We start from the raw sequence: 27,601 nt of genomic DNA on the forward strand, positions 1-27,601 counted from the left end.
ACTCATTCGGAAAACAAAGGAGGGATTACTTCCCAACTCGTGTTTGAGGCCAGCATTATCCTGATACCAAAATCAAATGACATTACCAAAAAAAAAAAGAAAACTACAGATAAACATCCCTCGTGAATTTAGTTGTGATAATCCCTAACATGGTGTTAAACAGTAGGATCCAGTAATCTAAAAAGGATGATATTCTGTGATTAGGGTTTATCTCAGAAATGCAAGGTTGGTTTAACATTAAAAAATAAATCAATGTAATTCACCATATTATCAGAATAAAGGAAAAAAAACCAATATATTATTTCTACAGATGCAGAAAAGTATTTGACAAAGTTCATTACCCATTCATGATAAAAACTCAACAAACTAGGAAGAGAGGGGAACTTCCTTAACCTGATAAAGGGCGTCTATGAAAAGCCTAATATCATACGTGACAGTAGATGACTGAATTCTTTCCCCTAATATTGGGAAAAAGGCAAGACTGTCTACTCTCACCACTTTTATTCAGTATTTTTTTGGCGTTCATAGTCAGTTCAGTAAGCTGAGACAAAAATAGAAAGCATAAAAATTGGAAGGGACAAAGTAAAGCTCTCTTTATTTGTAGAGCACATGATAATGTATGTAAAAACCTTAAGAAATCTTAAAAAAAAAAAGCTACTGTAAATAATGTGTAAGTTTAGTTACAAGGTCAGTATTAAAAATTCAGTTGCATTTTCTGTCTTCTAGAAATGAAACAAAAAAAGGTTTTAAAAATATCATTTACATTTGCATCTCTGAACATGAAATGCTTAGGGATAGATTTTACTAAAATATGTAAAAGTCCTATATATTGAAAATTATAGAACTTTGCTGGGAGAAGTTAAGAATAGCTAAATAAACAGACTATGTTATGGACCATGAAATGGACCATAGTAATAGATTGGAAGACTCAATAATGTTTAGATATCAGTTCTCACTTAATTGATCTATAGATTCAAATTAAAATTCCAGTAGGTTTTTTTTTTTTTTTTTAGGAAACTGACAAGCTGACTATAAAATTTATATGGAAGGGCAAAGGACCTAGAAGAGCCTTAACAATTTTGAAAAAGACAAAATTTGGAGGACTTACGTTACCTGATTTCAAAATGTACTGAAAAAGAGTAATCCAGACAGTGTGTATTGACGTAGGATAGACATGTAAATCCATGGAACAGAATAGAATTCAGAAATAGACCCATAGTTATATGGTCAGTTAGTTTTTCCACAAAGGTGACAAGGCAATTCAATGGGGAAAAGAATAGTCTTTTCAACAAATGGTGCTAGAACAACTGCATACCCACATAGAAAAAATGAACTTCAGTTTTTATCTTAATACCATACACAAAAATTAACTTGAAATCTTAGACCTAAACATAAAAGCTCGTACTGTACAACTTTTATATAAGAAAACATAGGAGAAACTTTTCACAATCTTTGGGAAGGAAAGGCAAAGCTTTTTTTAGATAGGATGCAGAAAACTTGACCCATAAACTAAAAAAAATTGGTAAATTGGACTTCACCAAAATCAGACACTTTTGCTCTTTGAAAAATTAAGAAAATGAGAAGGCAAGCCACAGACTGAGAGAAAATACTTGTAATACATCTGAAAGAGGAACTTTACATCTCAACAAGACAAAAACCAAAATATTAAAAAATGGGCTAAATATTTAAAGACATTTAAAGAAATGACACATAAGCACATACAAACGTGCTCAACATTTTCATCGGGGAAATTCAAATTAAAACCATAATGAGGACTGGCTGTGACCTGTTGGTTAAGTTTGCCGTGCTCTGCTTCGGCGGCCTGGGTTCGCAGGTTCAGATCCTGGGTGTGGACCTACACCACTCATCAGCCATGCTGTGGCCGTGACCCACATACAAAATAGAGGAATATTGGCACAGATGTTAGCTCAGGGCAAATCTTCCTCAGGAAAAAAAAAGCCATAATGAGATACTATTACACATCGATTAGAATGAGTATAATTAAAATTTCTGGTCCCAAGAGCTGGTGAGAATGTAGAATAACTGGAATTCTCATACATTGCCAGCAGAATTTTAAAGTGGTACAACCACTTTAGAAAACAGTTTCACAGGTTCTTCAGAAGTTGAACTATACATACCTTAGAACTCAGCCATTCAACTCCTAGTTATTTATACAGGAGAAATAAAAATGTCTGTTCACAAAAAAGACTTGTACACTAATGATCATGCCAACTTTATTGAAAAGTAACCCCAAACTGGAACAGCCCAAGTAACATCAACAGGTGAATGGATAAACAAAATCTGGTATTTCTATATAATAAAATAATACTTGACAATGCAAAGGAATTAACTACTGGTAGACAAAACAACATGGATAAATCTCAAAGTCACGCTAAGTCAAAGAAGCCAGATACGAAAGAGTATATACTGTGTGAAGGGATGGATGGCAATGGCAAAGGGGCATGAGGAAGGTTTTGGAGGTGATAGAAATGTTCTGTATCTTGATTGTAGTGGTTGTTTCTTGGGTGGATACAGCTATCACAGCTTATCAGATTGAGCACTTTAAATGGATTCACTTGATTGTATGTAAATTAAACCTTAATAAAATAGCTTACGAACAATCATGCTGAGCAAAAAACACCGGGCGCCGAGTATAAACCGTATGATTCTGTTTAAGTGAAATTCTGGAAATGATTGCTCTGATCTATACTGACAGAAAGCTAGACAGTTGTTGCCTGGGGTGGGGCAGGGGAGGTTGAGAAGGGAGCAGGTATAACAGAATCCTTTGGGGTGATTGATAGGCTCTATATCTTGATTATAGTGGTTGTTACATGGGTATATAAATTTGTCAAAATTTACACTTAAATGGGTACATGTTGTATGTAAATTATAATTCAATAAAGATGTTTTTTTTAAAGAAAAGTAAATGAGCAGTATGTACAAATTTATGTAGAGGCACACAAAATGGGGTGATTAACACTGCCTAAAGATAAATGGAAAAAGAAAGATTGAGCGCCTTGCTGTTGAAGAATAAATAAGAATTCGGCAGGGAGTGAGTAGGTATGTCTGTCTTGGAGATTGGAATTGAGAATATTCCAAATAGAGATATATAAAAACAGGAATGATATAGTGAAGAGGCATAGTACTTGTGCTAATTATTGAAACAAATTACTGAATCATCACACCAACCCAGCAGCATTGGTAGATGCCAGTAAGTGGCATGGCTGGAATTGAAACGTGTCTGTTTGACTGCAAGGCCTGCTGTTGTAGTTACACCACAGGGTGTGAATTGTTTGGTATGCCTTGGGTCTCAGGATTTGTAGGAGATGAGAGGAAAGATGGTCAAGAGCTAGAATGCTATGGCATCCTGTGGAGTTTGATCTTTACTCTTTAGTCTCTTTAAAAAAGAACTTAATTTCCAGTAGTTTCATTAACCTAGATATTAAGTATGACAGGAAAGAAGTTAACTTGGCACCTCAAATGTATAATGTATTTGTATATTTAATATTTTATGATGTTAACACTAATACCTAATGCACTTACTATATATTTTATGTTAAATATATTTTAATATAGTCTTAATTATTATATTAGTGTAAGTGGTAAAGAGTTTTCATTAACCCTCTGTCTCATATATAAGCATTGAGCAGCTCCTCCCTACCCAGCATTATTTTAGGCTGCAAGTCTTTCTGAGATACACACCACCTCTCAGACTCTTGAGTCTGATATGTTGGTTCTCAAAAGCGTGACCAGACAAACCTGGAACCTTGTTAGAAACAGATTCTTAGGCCTCACATCAGCTCTCCTCTACTGAAACCCTAGGGGTGGGGCTCTGCAATCTTTGTTTTAACAAGCCTTCCAGGTGATTATGATGCACACTAAAGTTTGAGAACCACAAGTCTAAGAAAACTTGAACCAGCTAAGGGATGGAGCACACTGAACTCAGAGTTACAGTCTCTCTGGGCTTCAGTTTTCACATCCGTAAAATGAGATTTAAAGTAGATGATCCCCTCTAGATTTTTAAACCTAGCGTGTTAATGAGTCAGGGTCAGTTAGTGAGTTGGCCTACTGATTATCTTCCTGGATCAACTATAAGAACTTCAAACACATTGTGCAACTTACTTTTAATTTTTGCTGAAAGTAAATAAGCTAGAGAATAGAAGACGTCGGCAACTCTCCCCTCCTGTTTGTAGCCAGTCACCTCATTTTGCTACTTATCTCCTGGTTGAATCTTGAATGTGCGCTTCTTCCTCCTATTACCGCCACCCCCCGCCCTCGACCAAGCAAATCTATAGTTGTCTTTGTGACAATAAAAATAGACACGCACCCCTACTCCCTACCCCAGCAGACAGATTAGAAAAGGGCCCCCTGCTAGGCACGTGCAGCAGTGCACATGGCTTGGCAAAGCTCGGGCTGGATATCAGTCTCCACTCTGCTCCCTTGGTTGGATGCTTTTGTGCAGAGTGAGTGTTTACACTGTTGAACCGTTATATGCTGTGTAGTATGCACACTGTGAACTATATAGTGCCACCACTATACGTTAAGGTACTTATCTCTTATCTGAGCATTTTTTTTTTCTTTGGTTTCCTTGCCTTTAGTTTTCCTCGCCTTTTAAAAAAAATGCCTCATTTCACCCTCTTTCCTGAGAGTATTACATTTAATATTTGCTTTGAGTATAAAAATACATGAATAGATGCTGCCAAATCTAATCATGTAATTATGTTAATCAAGAGTCACCTTCAGGTGGCTCCTGGGCCTCAAAAGTTTGCATTAAGGGTACTACTACATCAATATATTCATGAATTTATCTTGGCATTTGTTGCGCCTAAAAATCTGAATTGTTTTTCTTTTTCACTGTCCCAACAATAGATAGGAAATACACTTAAGCTTAAGTTTCTCATGTAAAACTCAATATCCAAGCAAATGATGTACTTTATAATAAGTAGTTCCATGCCAAGAATTTGTATTTATAAACTAGTCTCACTATCCTAGCTACCTAAACTGACACATACTTTTTTCCATGTTAAAAACAGGCACTGTTTTCTTTCTAGCTCTGAAATTGAAAACAGAAGTGTCATTGTTTTTAGCACATGATTCAGCTGACCAGTGCTGTACATCTTCAAATTCGCCAAGTTAGGAAAGGAACTTAGGATCCTAGCTTAATGTCTTAGGTACAATAAACTATAAACAGATTTTCAAACAGTTATCTGTAGCATTAGCTGCTGAGTTTCAGAAGTCAGTTAAAAAGCATTAAAAAAGTGTAGAAAGCACATTTGTGTTCTGTATGTTTGAATATATATGTACAGTGAAGGTAAAGATAATCCCACAGCAAAGTACAAGTTATCTTTCAATAATGACCACTAGATTTTTTTTTTTACTTTTTCTGTCCAAAAAGCCGTAATGCAAGGTTTTCTCACTTCTGTGTATTGTTTAGCCAAGCAAGTGGAAAACATTTCTATCTTAGTGTTCTGAGTTAAGATTTTTGAATTTTGAACACTGCTTGTTCTGTTTATTAAATTTCTATTCCATTGTTGGGGTCTGATTGGAAAATCAAACCAGTTGTTTCAACAGAGGGAATTTAATGTAAAGAATTGTTAACTAGGAATAAAGTTAACTAGATAATTAAGAAGGCAAGAAGGTAACTCTAAAATATCTGAGTTAACAGTTGCAAAAATAACCACCACTCCTAGCATTGGGGGTACAAAGAGGTGGTAATTTTTAAAAGTGTGGTGTAGAGGATGGGCCCTGTGGAGCTGCCCTCTGAGAAAGACAACATTGCTCATCTTCTGCTGGTGTGTCTGAGCTCAATGGAGAGGCCTGGACCCCTAGGGATAGGACACTGGTGGGCTAGTGCTGGTTTGTCTTGGGGGGGTGCACAGTGAGTCTAGTTCTGCAGAGGTTGGAAACTGCAAAATGGATTCTGTTAACTGCTTCAGGAAGGAATTGCAGATTCTGGAGTAAAGAAGCAAGTCTGGGATGATGCTCATAAGAACAGCAAACAGGAAAGTCAAGTGTTGCAAATAGGAAGAAGCAAATCCCTTCTCCCTCCTCCAGCTGTTCCTATTGGCAAAGCCTAAATGTGGTTTGCAGAGCCCAAACCCTAGCATCATAAGGCAGAAAGTTGAACTTGAAGCTGATAGACTAGAATTTACATACATCTTCAGACTTTCCAAGTTAGGGAAAACAACTTAGTAACCTAGCTTATGGTCTTTGGTACAATAAACATACAAGTTCTTTAAAGGGTACGAAGTTTAATCATGTCATTGAAATGGACTTCTATCATAATGTGCGGAGTAATCATAATGTGCGGAGTAAGAGTTTAAAATTTTGGCTGCAGTGCTCAGTTTATTAAATTTCTATTCCTTACTTGTGAATGCTAATCTTATGCTTTTTTAACGTACGTGTTTTAAAATCAGAGGTAATCACAACAAAAGCGCAGGGCCAGCCCTGGGGTGGCCTAGTGGTTAAGGTCAACGTGCTCCGCTTTGGCAGCCTGGGTTCAGTTCCCAGGCATGGACCTACACCACTCATCTGTCAGTGGCCATGCTGTGACAGCGGCCCACATTACAAAAGAGGAAGATTGGCAACAGATGTTAGCTCAAGACGAATCTTCCTAAGCAAAAAGAAAAAAGAAAGAAAAAGCACAAAACTTGATGGCTTTGTTACAGTAAACAGGGCTTCTAGAACCCTTAAATCTAAGCTGAAGTCTAAATATGCCACTTACTGCTAGGAATCCCACAGTGGTTTCCTGTTGCCTGTCGAAGTAAATACAAACTCCTCAGCTTGACGGCTAAAGGCCTCCTCGTAGTGACCCCATCCTACTTTTCTGGTTTTGTCTCCCATTACCCTTATCTGTTTTGCCTAAACTCCAGGCTCGACTGCTCTCTGTTACCACGCACTGAAATTACCTGCCTCTAGGCTTTTGCTCAGATTAATTCTTGCCTCCAGGATGCCTTTTGGATGGTTCTCTTTCCCATATACTCTATATTACCTGTCAAAATCCTACCCCTCCTTCAAAGCCCCCCTCAATTATGAGCCTCACTAAAGTCTGTCCTGATCTAAGCAGCCAAATATGTTCTCTCCCCACAAACCTTTCATTTTTCTTAGAGGTCTTAACTACCTTTATTCTTTTTACACAGAGACACTCTCACCATCTTTAATACCTGGCTACAATTCTGCTTGTTCTTTAAGAATTCACTTACTCATCATTTCCGTTAGCAAGTCTGCCCAGACTTTGCACTCCAACCTCCACAGCTGGTGCTCCCCGTGGTATCTTAGGCATACTCTACCATGACATTTTTTCATACTCTATTGTAATTCTTTATCTGGGTGTCTGTGTCCTCCCTAGCCTGAATATCTTGCTATGCCTAGTGCCTAGTGAAATACTGGCACTGAGCAGATGTAATGCATCATCATTTTGAATGAATAATTGAATGTTACAAGATTTGTCAAAGGTCTCACAGTTAATAAGTAGAGCCAGGTCTCCTAATTTCAAGACAGATTTCTACATCACAGATATCTCTGCCTACCCCACCCCCCAATTAGACTGTAAGTTTCTTGGGAGAAGATTATGTATCTTACTCATATTTATATCCCCTGAAGCATGTAGTACAGTGGTTTCTTTATTCAAAGTATATAATTGAAATGATTTCCAAATATTAGCCGTGGGAAAGTCTAAAAGGGAGAAAATATCAACCATATCCACTAGCATCATGTAAGTTTGTCTCCTGTGATGTCAGACTAGAAATATAGTAATCATCTTCTGAGAATTAAAAAATTCCAGTCCAGATGAGTAGGGAATCGGTATCAAGAGTCCAAGCTGCTGCTACTGGCTTAATTGTCTTTGCTTGGCACTATTTATATAGTCCCAGAAATGGAGCTCACATAATTCTGTTTTCCAACTATTAAGGAAGACATTTAGGTTGTGCTCATATCTCCATTTCCCCTCTCTCCCCCACACACTGGAAAAAAGAGGTAACTCATAATTTTGCCTCTTGCTGGGCCTCGTGTATGAAAACATGAGCTCATTGTTTGCTTGACTGGAAACAGGAAACCTCTGCGATAATGTGTCTTCAGCCTGTCTAGTTGGTGTGGCTTATGAACCCGAGAAGAGATAAAAGCATTTTTTTCTTGTTCATTATTGTAAAAGCAGTATATACACAATAAAGAAGATTTGGAAAGGGCAGATTTTAAACAGGAAGGAAAAAATCACCCATAATCCACTACCAAAAGATGACATCAATAATAATACTTGTACATATTTTGTCTTTTTTTCTGGACATTTTTTTTTTTTTTTTTTTTTTTTTTGTGAGGAAGGTCAGCCCTGAGCTAACATCCATGCCAATCCTCCTCTGTTTGCTGAGGAAGACGGGCCCTGGGCTATAACATCTGTGCCTATCTTCCTCCACTTTATATGGGACGCCACCACAGCATGGCCTGACAAGCAGTGCATTGGTGCGTGCCTGGGATCCGAACCCCGGGCCACCAACAGCGGAGCACACGCACTTAACCGCTACGCCACAGGACCGGCCCCTGGACATTCTTTTATGTAATTGCAATTTTATCTATGATTTTGATCTGTCTTCACTTTATTATAGCATAATCATTTCCCTTTGTCATTAAAAACTTTATAAGCATTATTAATTTTTGCATAGAATTATATTTTATGGGTGTGTCATATATAACTAATAGATATCTGGGATCTGTTTTTTCCTTTATTTCAAACAAGATTGCAGTGAACATCTTTGATTATCATTATTTGAAGATATTTTCTTAAGTACCTTTAAAGAGTATGATATCATAAAATACTTCCCGGAAAAGATTTTAATCCATTTATAATTCCACTAGCAGTGTATGAGTGTGTGCCTGTTTCATCATGACTACACTAACCCTGGTTAGTCTGATTTTTAATATTTACTTAATGAGTCTTTCTAAATGGCTTGTTATCCTACCATTTAAAGACAGCTATTTTGTGTCTTCTCTCCTCCCCTCTCCTGCGCTAGTTTATTCTTGTCTGAGTTCTTTCTTCACAGGGGAAAACAGAGATCATCAAACAGGAGTTCCCGTTATGCTACCTCTACCAAATCCAAAATGCCTTTCTTTGTTCCCATGGAGGAATTGTCCCTCCATTTACCAAGAGCAAATCCCTACACCAGTACTCTGGATCCTGTCCCTTCCCATTTTCTTCTCAAGGACCTCCCTACTCTGCTTAGCCCCATCTCTTTCCTGCATCTTTAGGTTCTCCCCCTGCTGGATACTTTTTACCACCACTCAGCCTGCTCCATGATCTGCCATTAAAATAAAACAAAAATCAAAGGGCCTACCCTTAAGTCTTCTCCTTTTCTAGCTCCACCCTATTTTCTCTATTCCCTCAAACAATCAAATTTCTCAAAAGAGTATTATTTATACATATGTCTACATTTCTCTCCTCTCATTAAAAACATATCTGGAAGTGAATTTTTTATTCATTCAATCATTCAGGAAATATTTTGGATTGCCTAGTTCATGCCAGGCTGTGTGCTAGTGAAAGCAAAAAACCTATGCGTTCTCTGCCGTCGTGGAACTTGCAGAGGGGGAAGCAGTCAGTATTTTTAAGTTAACAAAATAATATAAAGTATGATTGTGATAAGTGTGAGGAAGGAAAGGTATATGTATTGCACTGAAGAGCTTATAATGGGGAGTCAGGGAAGACTTCCATAAACCAGTAACTGAGCTGAGATCTGAAGATGTGATGGGAGTTACTAGGCAAAGGAAATTTGCCTGTCCTCCAGAACTGTTGTTGCTAAGTTCAGTGATCTTCATGTTGTTAGGTCCATGGATACTAGTTGTCATCCTATGTGACCCCTAAGCAGTGTTTGACAGGGTCGATTTCTCCTCTTTTGAATCTTGTTCCTTAAGTGATTCCACACTTTCCTGGTAACCCCCCCCCCCCATTTTGGTTTATGTGGGCTCTTCTTCACACACTTCTGAGGGTTGGAATTCCTTAGGATTCAGTCATGAGCCTTTTTCTCATGACTTCCTTAGATGACCTCATTCACTCTCATAGCTTTAAATATTTTTTGTGTATCAAGGATACCCAAATTTGTATCTCTGGCCATGACCTTTGCAAAGTCAAGCTTAACATATGCAAAATGAAATCCTTGGTCTTCTCTTTGAAATCAGCTACTCTTCCATTGTTTACTTTTTGAGGAACTGACAATTCCATGTACATATTTTTTCCCAGTGACCCTGGAGTCATTCTCTCTGACTTGACCCTTCTCTCTGCCTTGCCATTGTCCCTCTTAACACTGCTAATAAGTTGTTCACTGTGTGCTGGACACTATAGTAAGTACTTTTTCATATATTTTTCCCTCTGTCTGGAAGACGTCTTCATTTGCTTGAGGAGTACTATATTGTTGCTTCAAGACTAAAACCAAATGTTACCTTCCTCTGAGTGTAAATTTCCAGGTGATTAAAATTTTATTTTAGTTTTAGACTGTTCAATTTCTATTTATTACACCATTTAGAGAATATGGTCTGTATTATTTTTACTTATGAAATTTATTACAAATTTTTTAGTGTCTTATAATACTTGATCAGTTTTTTAAAGTGTGCCATGTGTGGCTTAACATTTTTCTCTGTAATGTTTTTTTCCATCATCCTAATATAGTGTTATTAACTTCTTATTTAATTTTTAGTAGTTTTTTCTCAATATATGGTGAAGCAGGATGGAGTGTACAAAGGATCCATTGCTATTCTTGCTTGATTGCACCTTTCTTACAGGTTAAACATACCTGTGTAGTGCTTTTATATACTTTTATGTTAATATTGTGACTTCTGTGAATTTTATTTTAGTATTCACCTGGTATATCCCTGTCCATCATTTGATTTTCAACTTTCCTTTGTCCTTTTGTTTTAGTTGTGACTCTTGTAAATAATACATAGCTGATTTTTCTCTGTCATTTTTATGCAGAGTCCTTCTGTAGGTAGATGGGCTGATTTTTATATATTTTCAATCTTAAAAATTTTGAACTATTTTATTTATTTGTCAGTTATTAAATAAGTATTATATTGGCACAAATAATTCCTAACCTGAAAATATAATTATCAGAAAGAACTAAATTTCTTATTTCAGCACCCAAAAATAATCAGTCTTAACATTTTGCTCTATGTCCTTTGTTTATATGTGGAGGAAGGAAGGATGAAAGAGAAGGTAGTGAAGGAGGAAAGGGGAACAAATTTCTGTGTCAAATATCTTCAACATTATTGTTAATTTACTTGTTTTGTAAATTAGTAGCTTCTACTATAGAGCAGGGAAAAACAAGTATTCTCTGTTTTAGCACCAGATGCAATGCATGATTTATAAACATTCAGTAAATATTTAAGGAATGAATAAAAGAAAGAAAGAATGAACTTCTTAATTTTTCTTTCTTTTCTCTAAAGATTTCCATGGAGAATGATTATCTGGGTCCCCGAAGAATTGAAAGTCTACAAAAAGAAGATGCTGATTGGCAGCGGAAAGCTCACATGGCTGTGCTATCTATTCAAGATCTTACTGTCAAATATTTTGAAATAACAGCTAAAGCTCAAAAAGGTGAGTTTCCCAGTAAAATTGTTCTTAGGTATTTCTGAAAATGAGTGGTTTAAGTATTTTATGTTTGCAGTAGTTATAGAGAAAAGCATATAAAGACCACTTATATCCTAGCAGTTGAAGAAGAGCACTATTACCAAATTAAGGTCTATCCTGTCAGTCTTTTCTAGGCATATATGTTTACATATACCCCACATTTAAAAAATAATAGTAATGGGGTATTGGTATAGCATAATTCATTTCTGACAGCAACGATTCACAGTTACAGACCCCACAGCTTAAAGGCACAGTCACCAATAAGACTGCCCTCACTTCAGACACCACTTGCAAATTTGGGGGAGTCCCCAGGCCGTCCGCAGTTTTAACAAACTGGCTACGAATTTGGGGGTTCCCACAGCCCTTCTAGGATCAGTAATTCACTACGATGACTCACAGAACCCAGGAAAGCACGTACTTATGATTACAGTTTATAAATGATACAAATCAGGATAAGCCAAATGAAGAGACACATAAAGCAAGATCTGTGAAGGTGCATTCCTTCCAACTCCCTTCCATAGGTGGCCGCAGAAATCCTTCCATGGCTCCTTAATAGGCAGTTTAAAAATCACTGGTGTTCCTTATTTTAATAATCTATCTACCTGGCATTAATATAGTTTAGGATTCAGGTTATTCTTTCAGCAAATCCATGTTTCCTTAAAAGTTTCGCTTGAAGCGGTTTATTCCTTCAGAATGTCAATGCTGAATGAGATCGCTTTCCTTGATTCCAGCATCATTTGGCATTGTCATTAAAAAAATAAAACCAACAATTTGATAGGTGAAAAATAGTATCATGTTTTTAAATTTTCCGTTTCTTTGGTTATTACTAAGTATTGATCTTTTTTGTTTTCATGTAATAATTGGTGTTTGCATATCCATTCTTTTTTACCAGTTAATATCTTGTGCCTTTTTTTCTATGGTGGTGTTTTTTTCTGTTGATTTGTAAGAGGTTTGTATGTTATATTCATTGATATTTATATTATTGTTATATATTAACTTCTTGACATCTGTTACAAATATCTATTCCTAAATTTTCTTATGACTTTTTTCATTACACAAATTTTATTTGTAAAAACAGTCAGCTTTTAAGAATGATGTCTTTTTAAATTATGTTAATTTGTTGCATTTTCTAAAGTAGGTTGCTGTGTTCCTCCAAATAGTTAAACCCTAGTAAAATCCTTTTAAGGTACCTGGATTTCTTTCTGAATTCTCTTTCCCATTGGTATGCCTCTTCTGTTCTTATGCTGTGATTATTGTAGCTTTATAATGAAATTTATTGCCCAGTTTATCATATAACCCTTCATCATTACTTTTCAAATTTTTCTTGGTTATACTCAATTATTCTTTCCTAAGATAGTATTGTAATTCTTTTTTTAACAATTGGAATTATTTCTTTTCAAACTAATGTAATTCTGATCAGAAATGCAATATCTTAGAATTTGACAAGAGGATTTTAATATTCATGTAGAAGAGTAAATGCTTGGTTTATTTCTATGTTAATGTGGTAATTTGAGAAAAATATTTGTGTGGTTGGTATATCTTGCCATTTATTCAAGTCTCTTTTTTTCAGGGGAGTTTTATAGGGTTTTTATTTTTTTATCTAGGTTCTACACATTTCTTGTTCCATTCACTTCTGGGTGTTTTATGTTTTATTTTTGTTGTTATGATTATGAAAGGGATGTTATTACTTTTAATAGATTTTGAGCTTTGTTTTTTAATCTTTAAGCCTTTGTTCCTCTTTTGGAGATGAATGTGATATAGAATGTATTGAGATGCTTACTCAGATGTTTTACTTCTAGACAAAGTGAAATTTGATAGCTATGATAAAAAACTGTGTAATTATAAGAGATTTTTATTTGTTGAAAAGTAAAGTGAATGTGGTTTGTTTCTTAGATTTAGTAAAATACTTCAGATAGGTGGAATATAGTTAACATTTAGTGTTTGGATGTAAATGCTTTCTTTCATTCTTTTAAGGTATGTTTTGGTCAACTATATACCTTTTTGTTTTAATGTTAACCTGAGTGATTTTTGTGCATAGATGCTGGAAAAGGTATCTGACCATGATGCTTATTGCTACTTTTTAAACTCATTTTATAATTTCAGCCATCAAGGTTAATGTGTCCCATTTTGCCTGTTCCTAAAATAGAGGTATCTGGCTAAGCAGGTGGCAGTATTAGCTTAGAAGGTTTTAAATAAACCATATTACTTGTCTCCCCATCCTCATTTTTATTAGAAAGATAGTATAACATCATTAAAGAATTTTGCAAATCACATGTACTCTATTACTCTGCCACCATTCTTCATCTCCTGTTCTTTCATGTACGTTTCAAATACAAAAATATTTTTCGTTTAAAAATACATTATATTAAGATGGGATATTTCTACAGAACTTGCTGATGTTAAGAGGATAATAAGGGAATACTACAAACAACTCCATGCCTACAAATTCAACAGCCTAGGTAAAATGGAACAATTCCTTAAAAAACACAAACTGCCACAACTCACACAAGATGAAGTAAATAACCTGAGTATCCCTATAACTAAGGAAGAAATTGGACTGTAGTTAAAAATCTTCCAAAAAGGAATTCTCCAGGCCCAGATGGTTTCACTGGCAAATTTTGCCCAAACATTCAAAATACCAGCTCTACACAATCTCTTCCAGAAAACAGAAGAGGAAGGAACACTTCTAATTTATATTAAATGAGACTAGCAATACCCTAAATCCAAAACTAAACAAAGACAGCACAAAAAAAAAAAAACTTCAGACCAGCATCCCACATACATAGATACAAAAATCGTCAACAAAATATTGGCAGATTTTTAAAATGCTTAAAAAAATTAATAACCATGACCAAGTGAGGTTTATCCTAATTCAGTATTTCAATACCAATCAGTGTAATTCACCATATTAAAGGTCTAAAACAGTGGTTTTTAACTGGGGGTGATTGTGCCACACAAAAGAACATGTAGCAGTGACTGGAGATGTTTTTGGTTGTCACAACTGCAAAGGGTGTTACTAGCGTCTAGCAGATAGAGGCCAGAGATTGTGTTCAACATCCTGTGTTGCACAGGACAGCCCACCCTACATCAGAGGATTTTCTGCCCCATAATGTCAAAAATGCTGAGGTTGAGAAACCCTAGGATTTTTTTTTTTTTAAAGCATGATCAATCATCAATAGATGCTGAAAAAGCATTCGACAAAGTACATCTGTGTGTCATGAAAATACTCAGCAAACTAGGACTAGAAAGGAACTTCCTTAACCTAATAAAAGCATCTACAAAAATCTACAGCTAACATCACATTAAATGGTGAAAGACTGAATGCTTCCCCCCTAAAATAGGTAGAAAATCAAGGATGTCCACTCTCACCATTCCTGTTCAACGCAATGTAGTAAATATTAGCCAGTTCTCTTAGGCAAGAGAAAGAAATAAAAAGCAAACAGTTTGGAAAGGAAGAAATAAAATTGTCCCTATTCATAGATGATAACATTGTTTATGTAGAAATTTGTATGGAATCTATTTAAAAAAAACTCTTGGAACTAATAAATGACTTTCTCAAAGTCACAGGAAATAAGATCAACACAAAAGTGAATCATAGTTATCTGTCCAAGCAGTGAACAATTGGAAATTGAAATTTAAAAAACAATACCATTTATATTAATTCCTCACAAAATGAAATAGGTATAAATCTAACAAAACATGTTCAGGCTTTGTATGCTGACAATTACAAAACACTCATGAGAGACATCACAACCTAAGTAAATGGATAGACATTGTGTTCATGGATTGGAATACTCAGCATAGTAATGATGTCAGTTCTCCCCAAAGTGATCTGTAGATTTAGCACAATGCTTAGCAAAATACCAGCAGAGTTTTTTGTAAATATTAACAGGCTGGTTTTAATTTATGTGGAAGGGTGAAGGAACTAAAATAGCTAAAACAGTTTTGGAAAAAAAAAAAACCAAAACAACGTTGGAAGACTCACACTACCTGATTTTACAAATTACTGTAGAGCAACTGTGGCATGGTATTGTGGAAGGGATAGACACGTAAATCAGTGCGAGAGAATAGAGAATACAGAACTAAACTCACAAAACATGAGTGTTTAATCTTTGATAAAGCAAATCAATGGAAAATAATCAATAGTGTTGGAACAATTGGCCACCCATATGCAGAAAAATGAACCTTGACCTAAATCTCATACCTTAAAGATGAACTCAAAATGGATCTAAATGTAAAACTATAAAACTTCCAGAAGAAAACATGAGAGAAAAGTCTTTGTAACTTAGACTTAGATAGCTCTTAGCAATGACACCACAAATACAAGGTAAACTGTAAAAGATAAAAATCTATAAAAGAAAACTGTGAAAGATAAAATGTAAAAGATAAAAATGATAAAGAGTATGAACCATAAAAGAAAAAATTGATATGAATTTTATTAAAGTTAGAAACTTTTATTCTTCTAGGCACTGTCAAGAGAATGAAAAGACAAGAGAGTATTTCAGAAAAAATATTTGCAAATAACATATCCGACAAAAGACTTATATCCAGAATATATAAAGAACTCTTAAAACTCAACAATAAGAAAACAGTCCAATTAATAAATGGGGAAAGGACTTCAACAGTTTTCCAGAGGATAAAGATGACAGATAAGCACTTGAAAAGATGTTCGACATCATTAGTCATTAGGGTAGTGCAAATGAAACTCACAATGACGTACCAATGCATGTCTATTAGAATGGCTAAAATAAAAAATACTGACAATACCAAGTGCAGACAAGGGTGCAGAGTAACAGGAATTCCTCCTGCATTGCTGGTGGGAATGCAAAATTCTATAGTCTCTCTGAAAAATGATTTTGCATTTCTTATGAAGATACACTTACCATATGACCCAGCAATCCCACTCCTGAGTATTTGCCCTAGAGCAGTATGATAATTTTTTAAATAAAAATTAAAAAATAATGCATTATATTAAATATAGTTTCTTTGAATGTTTAAAGATCTTTCCCTGCTGTAAACTATTTTTATGATAGCTTTGTACTTAAACTTGGCTTAGAATCTGCTTTATAGATGCACTCTTCTCTAACATTTAAAAAAAGTCTTTGCATTATAATTTAAAAAATATAACCATTATATAAAATTTAGAATATTAGAGGAAAAAGAAATCCCACATCTGTAATCCTACCAGCCTTATGTGACTACTTTGTGTGTCTGTCAATTCTTTTTCTCTACAGATGATTTATTACATAAATGCAATGATTCTGTATATATTTTCATGTATAGTTCATAGTTTGTTGGTTCTGATTCTATGTAATTTTGATTATTGCTCTTATTTTTTTATACTTTGCTGCTCCAGTTTTACACAAGACATTTTTCTGTGTGATGAGCATCACTCTAGGGTTCCAAATGCTTTATCAAAGTCATTTTAGACTTCTTTATATCTCAATTCTGGTGACTTAATTTATCCTAGCAGGTAGCCTTTGAGCCCAAATAAGAAGAGATAAATATTTAGTTTGCTTGATCTTTTAATTTTCCTTTTCTGGGCATGTTTCTCGCCTCCCATGTAAGAGAAACAGAATGAAGATCTCTGTATGGATTTATGCTGTTGGGAGTAATAGCCCTCCTTTATGTTTCTAATCAGAAGGTAACTTTCTACTTGCTCTTTTTAGAGGAGGAGTAAAATTTTTATTTGTTTCCTTGTATAAAGCCAGATGTAACCTCATTTTCATATATTACTCCTTAGTTTTTAAAAACATCTTAAATGGACCTGTTTCTGACAAGGATACACAATTTAGTACGTTAAATTTTTTTATAGATTTAACATGATACCTTGTAAACACCAGGACTGTGTTGGCTTCAGAGGTTTTTTATATATAATGATCATCATAGAGTATTATTACCAGGTTATTATCCTGATAATGTAAATGATCATCTTAGCAAGAATCTTTATTCCTGCCATCAGAGGAAGAGAAGACTCTGTTTTAGATGTATTCCAATACTGTTCTAGGGGTATTCCAAGCATTCTATATTCACAAATAATTTTCTTCTTTACCTTCATGTTCCTAAAATGTTGGAAAGTAATTCCAAGTGAAGTGAACAGCAGTTAGATGTAAGAAAACATTCTGTCCAAAGACATTGGAAGACAAAGTATTGACTAGCTCTTGTGGTAGATGACAACCCAGGACTGATTTAGAACAGGCAGCTGCTTCCTAGACATGGTCCTGAAGTGGGGAGCAAGAGAAAAGGCTCCCAACAGTTGGTGAGTGTGCAGAATGTTTCACTGTATGCTGTGATTACAAGTTCAGGTAAAAATGGTAGAGGTAGTAGACTAAGAGTTTAAACAACTTAGATGCTCGTTTTAACTGTACACTAAGGTGTGTAACCTTGCTTTTAAGTTACCAAACCTCCTCAGTTTTGCATATCATGTTTTGCAATCAGAAGGGGTAGACAGTGCATACTTTGCCTCTTCCATAGGATTGCTGGGCAGATAAACAGAGATAACATATGGAAAATGTACTTTGAAAATAATATAACATCATATAAGTATGAGTGATTGCGGTGGTGTATACATGAGAGAAAAAAGAAAAGAAACAAAACGGACCATCTATTCAATTCATGTTGCCATGTGAAGTGGCAGAGAGAATTTCAGTACCTATCATTCTTTTACTTAATTCCTTCATAAGCCTTCCGACTATGTACTGTATTTCTTTACTTTTTTTGCTCAAGGGAATCAAGCCCAAGAACAGTTTAGTTTCTTGCCGCAAGTTAAATATCAAATATGGGTGGAATTGGGAATTTAACTCAAAGCTATGTAACTCCAAATCCCCAGGTGTTTTTTTCCTACAGTGGACTACTATATTGATCTTATGGCTGCATAAATATTATAATACAATTTTAAAAGATCGGCAGAAATTAAAAGTGGCAGAATCATTTGATATTCAACCAACATGAGTAGCTTTTATTTGTTAGAAACCCTAAAATTGAGATTCAGAGTGAGATTATGAATTGAAAACATTACCTCCTATATGTTAGCATTTAAAAGCCATGGAGAAACCAGAAGAACTGATATAACTATATTGAGAGGAGATTCTAAGTTAGCAAATTCTTCATCTGTTATAATTGGAACTCAACAGATAATTTTTAAAGACAGTAAATCAAGAAATAGCAGTATTCTTGTATGGAAGTAACCACCAGAAGCGATTAAAGGTTGGTTGCATTTGGGCGTTGGGACTAAGGGTAAGGGAGAGCTGAGCACAAGAAACTGCTCTTTTTCATTATAAGGCTGTCTGTACAGTTTTAATTTTTAAATAATGTACATGTATTATTACAAAAAATATAAAGATTTTATAAAAGTCTGAGGCAAAGTTTACTGAGATATACTTCTTTGCAAAAGGTAGACCTAGTTAGGACATAGTAGCAGTAAAAATTATCACTTAGCTCTGAACATATAAAAGAAACTACTAGTGAAGGAGTACTGACTTAAAGATTACATTTGGTACTTAACAGATTGTCTACCTCTTTTAGGATAATTAAAGCGTGTCTCTGACCTATTAAAGTGTTTGGGCATAAGGATGGTTGGGTTAACTGTATAGGGACCCAGGATGAACCACTAACATACTACTATCAATGATCAAGTTCTTTAACTGGAAGATAGTAACTTTTGATGGCCAAGAAATAGGTTTTGAACTAGGCCTCTATTGTGGCAAACCAGGAAGTTCTTCCTTCTCCCCTTTTGTGTGTGTGTATGGGGGGTGGTTTGCAGAGGGGGTTACCACTCCAAACTCTAACCTCATCTAGATGTTAACAGCTGGGATTTATTTGTTCCTACATCAGATTATTACAGTATTTTTGGAGGAGTCAGAATGATAAAATTTAGCACATGGATTTAAATACTCTTGAATAGTTGTGGCTCTGATTTCAACTAACATACCCAGGAAAAGTATAAACCCTCACAGAATAAAGTTTTTTAGAAACTTTGAAAGTTAATAACACTGGACATGTAAAAGAGTATTTTTAAAAGTTTTAAAATTAATCTGACAACTCAGTTTTATCTTCGGAAAGTTATTTCTGAGGATGATTATTTAAAATTCTTATTGAAGACAATAGAGAGAGTCTAAGATATTGTTGAATTATATTTTAGAGCTATTATGGGTAATTTATCATGGGGGTAGGATGTGTGTGTTTATCATTGAATGTGTGGTCAGTGAAATCTAAGACTTTCAAATGCTTCAGTATCAAGTTATTTTATGTCTTAATGTCTCTTTAAAAAATTATTATTAATAGCTGTGTACGATCGAATGCGAGCAGATCAGAAGAAATTTGGTAAAGCATCATGGGCCGCAGCTGCTGAACGTATGGAGAAACTCCAGTATGCAGTTTCTAAGGAGACTCTGCAGATGATGAGAGCTAAGGAGATCTGCTTGGAACAGAGAAAACATGTACTGAAAGAAGAGGTAATAAAAACCATCAAAAAATATATAAAATTTAAAATAATTGATTTGCTATTTGATTTTTATCTTTGTACAAGACAGATTTTTCTAATTCTATGGCAGTTGTTAATTTTGCACTGTCTCCATGAGATTGACAATACTCACGATGGGGCCTACGATTTGAGTTGCCACTAACCAGAAGAGTTAGACACACAGTATTTTCACAGCATTGCAGTGACCGAGGCAGCAACAGAATGTTAAAACAAAAAGGGGTAGACATCAGAATTTCTCTGTTGTCTTTAAAATTTTTTGTAATGTAAAGTTCATAGCTTTCTGACAATTATTAAGAAAGTTTCATTGCCCAGAGGAATTGAGTAAAAATCCTAAGGCAGTAGCATTTTGTTAGAATTGATTTTATTATGCTCAAACCATTACCTTTTGGAACTTCCCATTTTATTCCTACTGGAACAAAACAGGATTAATGGAGGCGCCATTTTCTTGATTGTGCTTCATTAAGACCTCTTCATGGATACAGAAAAAAATAGGAATAGCGTTAGAAATCCTTGAAAAGCGTTGCTGGTATATATATTTAAAGCGTATCTGAAGTGATCTTTTAAAAATTAACCACTTTTTTATTGTCATCCTGTTCATCAGTGGTTTTAGTATTCCTCTTAGTGCCTAATACAGCACTGAATATACCATTGTTGCCCAAGTCTTGCTTGAAAATATTGAAACTGTTAGATGTATACTATTTTTCTTTATCTCCTACGGCATTATTTTTAAAAGCTATTTTATGTTTTATTATTAAACTGGGCCAGAACAGATTGTTTTTATGAAAGGGTACTTAAACATCTATATTGGCCATTTGCTGATAGTTTTTCTAAGTATTAGAAGAAGCAAATATTGGAGTCTAGGAGTACGATATTTTTGAAAATAAGGAAAGTATGTAGTTTAAATAGTGAATGAAGATTAAGGCTAGTGTTAGAGATGAACCTCAGAGGGTTTTCTAGATGGCATAAAGTAAGACTTGATGGTTTAGGCACAGCTATTCAGTTTGTGCCTTTTGTACCCAGAGTTAAAACTCAAAATACTTCAAAGATGAAAAGTGTTTGAATTATTAAATTAATTTTGGATTGTTTTCCCATTGATTTCATTTATTCATTTTCTACCTTACTTGAGACAATTAACAATTAATTATATCATACATTATTTTATTAAGCCATTTTTGGAAAAAAACAAAATCACATTTTTTTTGCCAATATGCCATATATGAATTATTTCAAAAACGAAACTCCTTTATTTCCCCCTAGCAGGTGTTCCTCAAATTTCCCCTTTCTGTTAAGGGCCCCTGCTTCTTCAGGATACTCCAGGCCTAGACTTTAGGGTCACTTTTAACTCTTCCCTTTCCTTTGCCTTCTTTTTTTGCCTTTTGAAATTCTGCCCAACTCAGATGTCCCTGCTCAGTTATTCACTCAACAAACATTTATTATGTGTTTACCAGGAATTACAATGGATGATGAGGATAAAGACATATTTAATACCCCTTTTCCCCCACTGCCCTCCCCCACTCTTTAAAGCTATATTTTTAAAACATGAATAAAATGCAGTTATGGTATTTAGAGTATGGTGGGGCAAGACAGGTGCAGTGAGAAAAGGAGCCGTGAGTTAGGCAGGTATCACCATAGACAAAGTGGATCATTGGAGGAGTGCTCAGCTTTGACCAGAGGGCCATAGTTGCAGAGAACTGCATGTTCCAGGAGTTCCAGTGTGGGCAGGAAGAGTCAGTCAGCCTTGTTACCTGGAGAAGGGGTAGTGAGAGATGAGGTTGGAAAAGTAAGTGAAGTTTGGAGTTGGTCCTCTATGTCCTGCCAAGGAGTTTGAATTTTACCCAAAACCAGTATGGAGCCATTTTAAGATTTTAATCAAGGAGTAACAGTGATCAAATTTGGTTATATGAAGTTTTACTCCAGCCAGTTTATAGAGAATTGATTGGAGGGCCATTCTTAAATCCTTAGCCCGTTTCCTTACGTGGGAAACTCTGCCTTTCAAACTGTTTCATTGCTGACAGTAGAAAGCAAAGCATTTCTCGGAAATGAGTGTAAATATCAGGAATTTGGACCCTTAGCTCAGTAGTGAAAGAAGTTCAGGTTGAAGGCAACAGGGATTTGGGAAAAGTTAAACTTACATTAGGTTTTGGCAACCTGAAATTGCTGCTTTTACAGCTGCTCAGAGTTGCAGGACTTTGCTGGGCAGTTGAGCACTCAGTAAAGGCAGATTCCTGACGGGGAGATCCAGATTGTTCATGCCTGGGCGCCTCAGGGTACGTGGGCTGTGTCTTTGTGCAGATAGTACTGCAGTCTTGAATAGGGAAAGGAGGGAAGAAATGTGGATTTTTTGTTGGGCACAGGAGAATGAGCTGGGTGAGGCGACTGAATTTATATTAGTTATTTGGAAAGAGCAATTATACTTCAGAAGGATTAGGTAAGAATAAAATTATTTGATTCATCATTAGATTTGTTGTACTTTATAGCCCAAAATGTTTTTTTTTAAATCACATTAAGGCATAATTCATGTACTATATAATTCACCCATTTAAAGTGTACAATTCAATGATTTTTAGTATATTAACAGAATCATGCAACTGTCACCACAATCTACTTTATAGCATTTTCATCACCCCCAAAATAAACCCTGCCCATTAGTGGTCATCCCCCATGTCCCCACAAGCCTCCCCAGCCCCAGGAAACCACTAATCTACTTTCTATCTTCATAAATGTGCTATTCTGGACATTTCATATAAATGGAATCATAAAACATGTAAGTTTTTTACGGTTTGTTTCACGTAGCATGATGTTTTCAAGGTTCATCCACATTGTAGCATGTGTCAGTGCTTAATTTAGTTTTTTTTGCTGAATGATACTCCATTGTATGGTTATATCATGTTTTATGCATTCATCAGTTGGTGAACATTTGGGTTCTTTCTACTTTGGGAGCTGTCATGAATGATGCTGCTGTTAACATTCGTGTGCAGGTTTTTATGTGGACATTGATTTTCATTTGTCTTGGTGTATATCTAGGAGTGAAGCTGCTGTTTAACTTTTTTTTTTTTTTTGGAGGAAGATTAGCCCTGAGCTAACATCTGTGTCAGTCTTCCTCTACTTTATGTGTGGGTCACTGCCACAGCATGGCTGACGAGTGGTGTAGGTCTGTGCCCAGGATCCAGGCCACCGAAGGGGGGAACACACCAAGCTTAGCCACTACACCACAGGGCCAGCCCCCTTTTTAACCTTTTGAGCAAGTGCCAGACTCTTTCCAAAGCAACTGTACTATTTACATTCCTACCAGCAGTCTATGAGGGTTAGAATTTCTCCACATTATCACTAATACTTTTTACAATTTGTCTTTTTTATTATAGCCGTCCCAATCAGTGTGAAGTGGTATCTCATTGTGGTTTTGATTTGTATTTCCTTGATGGCATTGATGTTGAATATCTTTTTGTGTGTTTGTTGGCCATATATATATCCTCTTTGGAGAAATGTCTGTTCAGATCTTTCGCCCATTTTTAAATTGGATTTTTTTTTATTACTGAGTGGAAAGAGTTCTTTATATATTCTAGATACAAGTCTTTCATCACATATATGATTTGCAAATATTTGCTCCCATTCTGTGGACTGACCATATTGGTTTCTAAAACATTGGCTATATATTTGTGAAAGTAGTATATTTTAGTCTCTAGAGAAGAACCAAGTGTTGTCTCCATTTTTATTAATGCAGCTTTATGTAAAATTCATTGCTTTATGAAAGTTTCTTTGTCTTAGGAGATAGACCAAGATAGTCCTCATTGACATTTTAAAAGTGCATATTCATATCTACCCTTGTTTAAAAAGCAGTACATGAAGGGGGCCAGACCTGTGGCCTAGTGGTTGAGTCCGGTGCGCTCTGCTTCCGCGGCCCGGGTTTGAGGATTTGGATCCCAGGCACGGACCTATAGCACTCATCAGCCGTGCTGTAGTGACTTCCCACATAGAAAATAGAGGAGGATTGGCACAGATGTTAGCTCAAAGCGAATCTTCCTCACCAAAAAAAATAAAAAGTAGCATCATAGGTAACCTATAATGTATCGTGGCTGTGATCTAGAAGGAAATCTTTTTGTTAATGGATTTTAAATTGTGATATTATTTTTCTCTTACATTTTTTTATTTGCTGCTATTGTTAAGGTAAAATTGGAACTTGTCTAGTCCTGGAACTTCGTCACACTTTATGTTCAAAATCTCTTTGCGAGGATTTCAGCCCCATCTTGCGTTCCCCTGAAGCATTTCTACTGCATTCTCCTTTTCTAGTTAGCTTTCTCCTTCATGTTACTAGCTGTCTGGAATTTTCTTAAGTTCCAGAACTTTTAAAACTTAAAATCCTAGCATTTCATTGCCTGCAAAGTAGACTATCACTCGGTCTTCATCATGTTGACTAGCTTTATTGTTCTCACCAGCCTGACATTGAGTTGTCAACACAGGGTGCCTAAAAGAGCTGCTGAGGGTAAGATTTCTGACTACTTGCTGTCCTAAGAACATTGTTCTTACTGAAATTGGTCTAGGGTGGTAGAGGAAGGGCGAGGCTGAAATGGCACCGAGAGTTTGGGATGATTATCTGTGGGGTCATTTTCCCTGGGGCCATTCCATTACTTTAATAGCCTGGTTTTTAATGTTCTAGATTGTGTTGGCATTCTTCAAAGGATTTGGTAAAACTGTCAGTTAGTCATTCTTGCCAGGTTTATGCTTGTTATGTGTATATAATATACATATTGTACTTTTTATATATATCTGTGAAGATGTACTGCACCAGTTTTATTAGCATTAATTTAAGGTGACTGCATTACTCATGAGAAACAGAGCAAATGTGAATTATTAAGCCCATCCCAGACACGCTTTGCCGGTGAAGGCTTTATAATAAGGGCTACCTTGTGATTTAAATTATGAGGAGACTTTTGTTCTTTAAAAAAATGTTGATGTGTTGTGTCTCCTTAGATTATTTTAAAAACAGAACACTTCTTTCTGATGTGACAATAAAACACTTTAAAAATTAAAATTAGAAATTAAATTTAAATATTTAGTAATATTTGCCACAAGTATAATGCTGAACTTAAAAAAAAATTTCTAAATGTTGAAATGTTAAATATCACCTAAGCAAGAAAAATTCCATTTGACTTTTAAATTTTCTTTAACTACACTGAGGAGTAAGTACTATTCCTTTTAATTTATCTCCTTGTTAACTGGTTCTGATTCTTGGTTGTAGTTGTTATTACCTTTTCTAGGTCACAGACTCCTGCCCCTTTAAGAATTTGAAAGCTTGGAACCCTGTACTCAGAGAAATATACGTATACACACAGCTTTGCACACAAATTTAGTAGGTTCTCAAATCATCTGTACCTGAGCCCCTGATTCCAGATTGTCCTCTGGTGTTCAGATTTTCCCATCAAAAACTCCTGAAAATATCAATGTTTTTTTGGCCCAATACTTTTGAAAGAATCCAGGGTGAGTTTAATTAGTTGTAGCTGCTGTAATTTACTCTTTAAATAGTATACTCCCCACAACCCAGATTCAAAAATAACAGCACAATCTGACCATGCAAATACACCTTTACTTTCAGATGTGTATTCTTTACAGATCACATCAGATATATTTTAAACTGTTGGACAAGATTAAAATACATATAATCACACAGGGTTAGGAGTAGGATGTATACTAGAAGTGTTATTCAGATAAGGTTTATTAATGAAATAAGGAGATTCTCTATAGTTATTAATTGAAATAGGAGATACTAAAATTAAGATGCCATCGTGAAACAAATCATAGAAAGTACAGTTATATCTCAGTTAACTTGTAGACTGTTATCTTCTGGTTAACCACGTTCTCTGGTTAACAGGGAATTAACCAGAAAACCCTTTGGATTCCAGTCCTTGTGGTTGAAGGTTCTAACAGTATATCGTGTGCTTTCTTGACTTGGCAGAGGATTTTAACTGTTCTCCGTCCATTTTTTTAAAACTGTGATTCCTTGAGGTCATCTCTATGAATGTATAAAAACTGCTAGAATATTGAGCTGAATATATACCAGTCCTGAGGCTAGTTCCTTATATTTCATAATTTTGTCTTTCTCCTAAAAGCATAAGCTAAATTAGATTAATTAAGGTTATATTCCCCTATGTCAGTTTTATTTGTCATCAAGTATTTATTGAGCATTTACAGGATACCATAGTGGATGAAGTTTAGGATCTACGTAGAACTTCCTGCAATGATGGAAATTTTCTGTTTCTGCACTTTACAGTAGGGTAGCTGCTAGCTGCGTGTGTATCAAACTCTTGAAATGTGGCTTATGTGACAGAAGAAGAGAATTTTTTATTTTATTTAAATTTAAATAACCACATGTGGCTTGTGGCTACTATTTTGGACAGAGCAGCTCTATAGATCCTGATTCTGCAGACTTATTACTCATGTAACCTTGGGTGAATTACTTAACCTCTCTATAAAATATAAAATAATATATACCTTCTAGGACAGTTATGAGTTAATGTATATAAAGCATTTAGCATAGTGCCTGGCATAGAGTAAGAACCCAATAAATATTAGATATTAGTACTCTGATCTATGTTAGGTATTGTGCAAGTATCATGGAAGGGAATACAAACATGAGAAAAATATAATTTTCATGCTTACGACATTCACTGGCATTTCTTTTTTTTTTTTTTTTTTTTAAAATGTTTGTTTATTTACTTTCCTCCAAAGCCCCAGGAGATAGTTGTATGTCATAGCTGCACATCCTTCTAGTTGCTGTACGTGGGACACGGCCTCAGCATGGCCGGAGAAGTGGTGCGTCGGTGCACGCCCGGGATCCGAACCCGGGCCGCCAGCAGTGGAGCGCACGCACTCAACCGCTAAGCCACCGGGCCGGCTCCTCACTGGCATTTCTTATGGGCCTTGCCAAAAAGTTTCAACAGCAAGGAGCTGTTGTGGACACAGTCTGAACAGACGTAGGGAAGCTGGGCTGCTTCTTCAGGCAGAGAGGCTGTTGTTTTGTTTTTAGTTTATTTGTCAATAAGTCTGTTCCATATCTGCACACTAGAAATTTTAAAGTCTGTAAGTACAACAGGCTAGGTTCCACTCTAAAAGTTTTAATTTATATTAATTATGAAATTCTATTTTAGCCATCTAAATTATATTTTGTAGTGGTTACAAAACAAGAAAAAGTAAATAGAAATGTGTTCAATGTTTCAGGCCCTGTCCATAGTGTTTTGTGGATATTATCTCATTTAATTCTGAAACATAACCCTTTATGCTACAAGTCCATAAACCATTATCTGAAACCCCCGAGGCCAGGTATGTTTCAGAATTCTGTTTTTCAGATTTTAAGAAAGGTAATTTAGAGCATATAACTTCTGGACACGTTTTACTGTTCCAATAATGAAACGTATAGATATTCACATTAAATAGAATAAGTGAGGACTCATATCAAGTATCATATTTTTCTACAAATGGATTGTGCAATTAGGTTTTGATATCAAAGAAATTATGGATAT

General features: G+C 35.5%; 1 protein-coding gene across 1 annotated transcript in view; it reads left to right on the forward strand.

Moving 5' to 3' along the window:
- Positions 1 to 27,601, forward strand: part of JMY (junction mediating and regulatory protein, p53 cofactor) — a 99,997-nt gene that overhangs the window by 42,644 nt on the left and 29,752 nt on the right. The window contains exons 3-4 of the mRNA XM_058568160.1: positions 11,422 to 11,572; positions 19,889 to 20,058. Of these exons, the coding sequence (XP_058424143.1) occupies positions 11,422 to 11,572; positions 19,889 to 20,058 (321 nt within the window). The remainder of the gene's footprint in view (positions 1 to 11,421; positions 11,573 to 19,888; positions 20,059 to 27,601) is intronic.

Source organism: Diceros bicornis, chromosome 1, assembly GCF_020826845.1.
Source record: "Diceros bicornis minor isolate mBicDic1 chromosome 1, mDicBic1.mat.cur, whole genome shotgun sequence".
Lineage (NCBI taxonomy): Eukaryota > Metazoa > Chordata > Mammalia > Perissodactyla > Rhinocerotidae > Diceros > Diceros bicornis.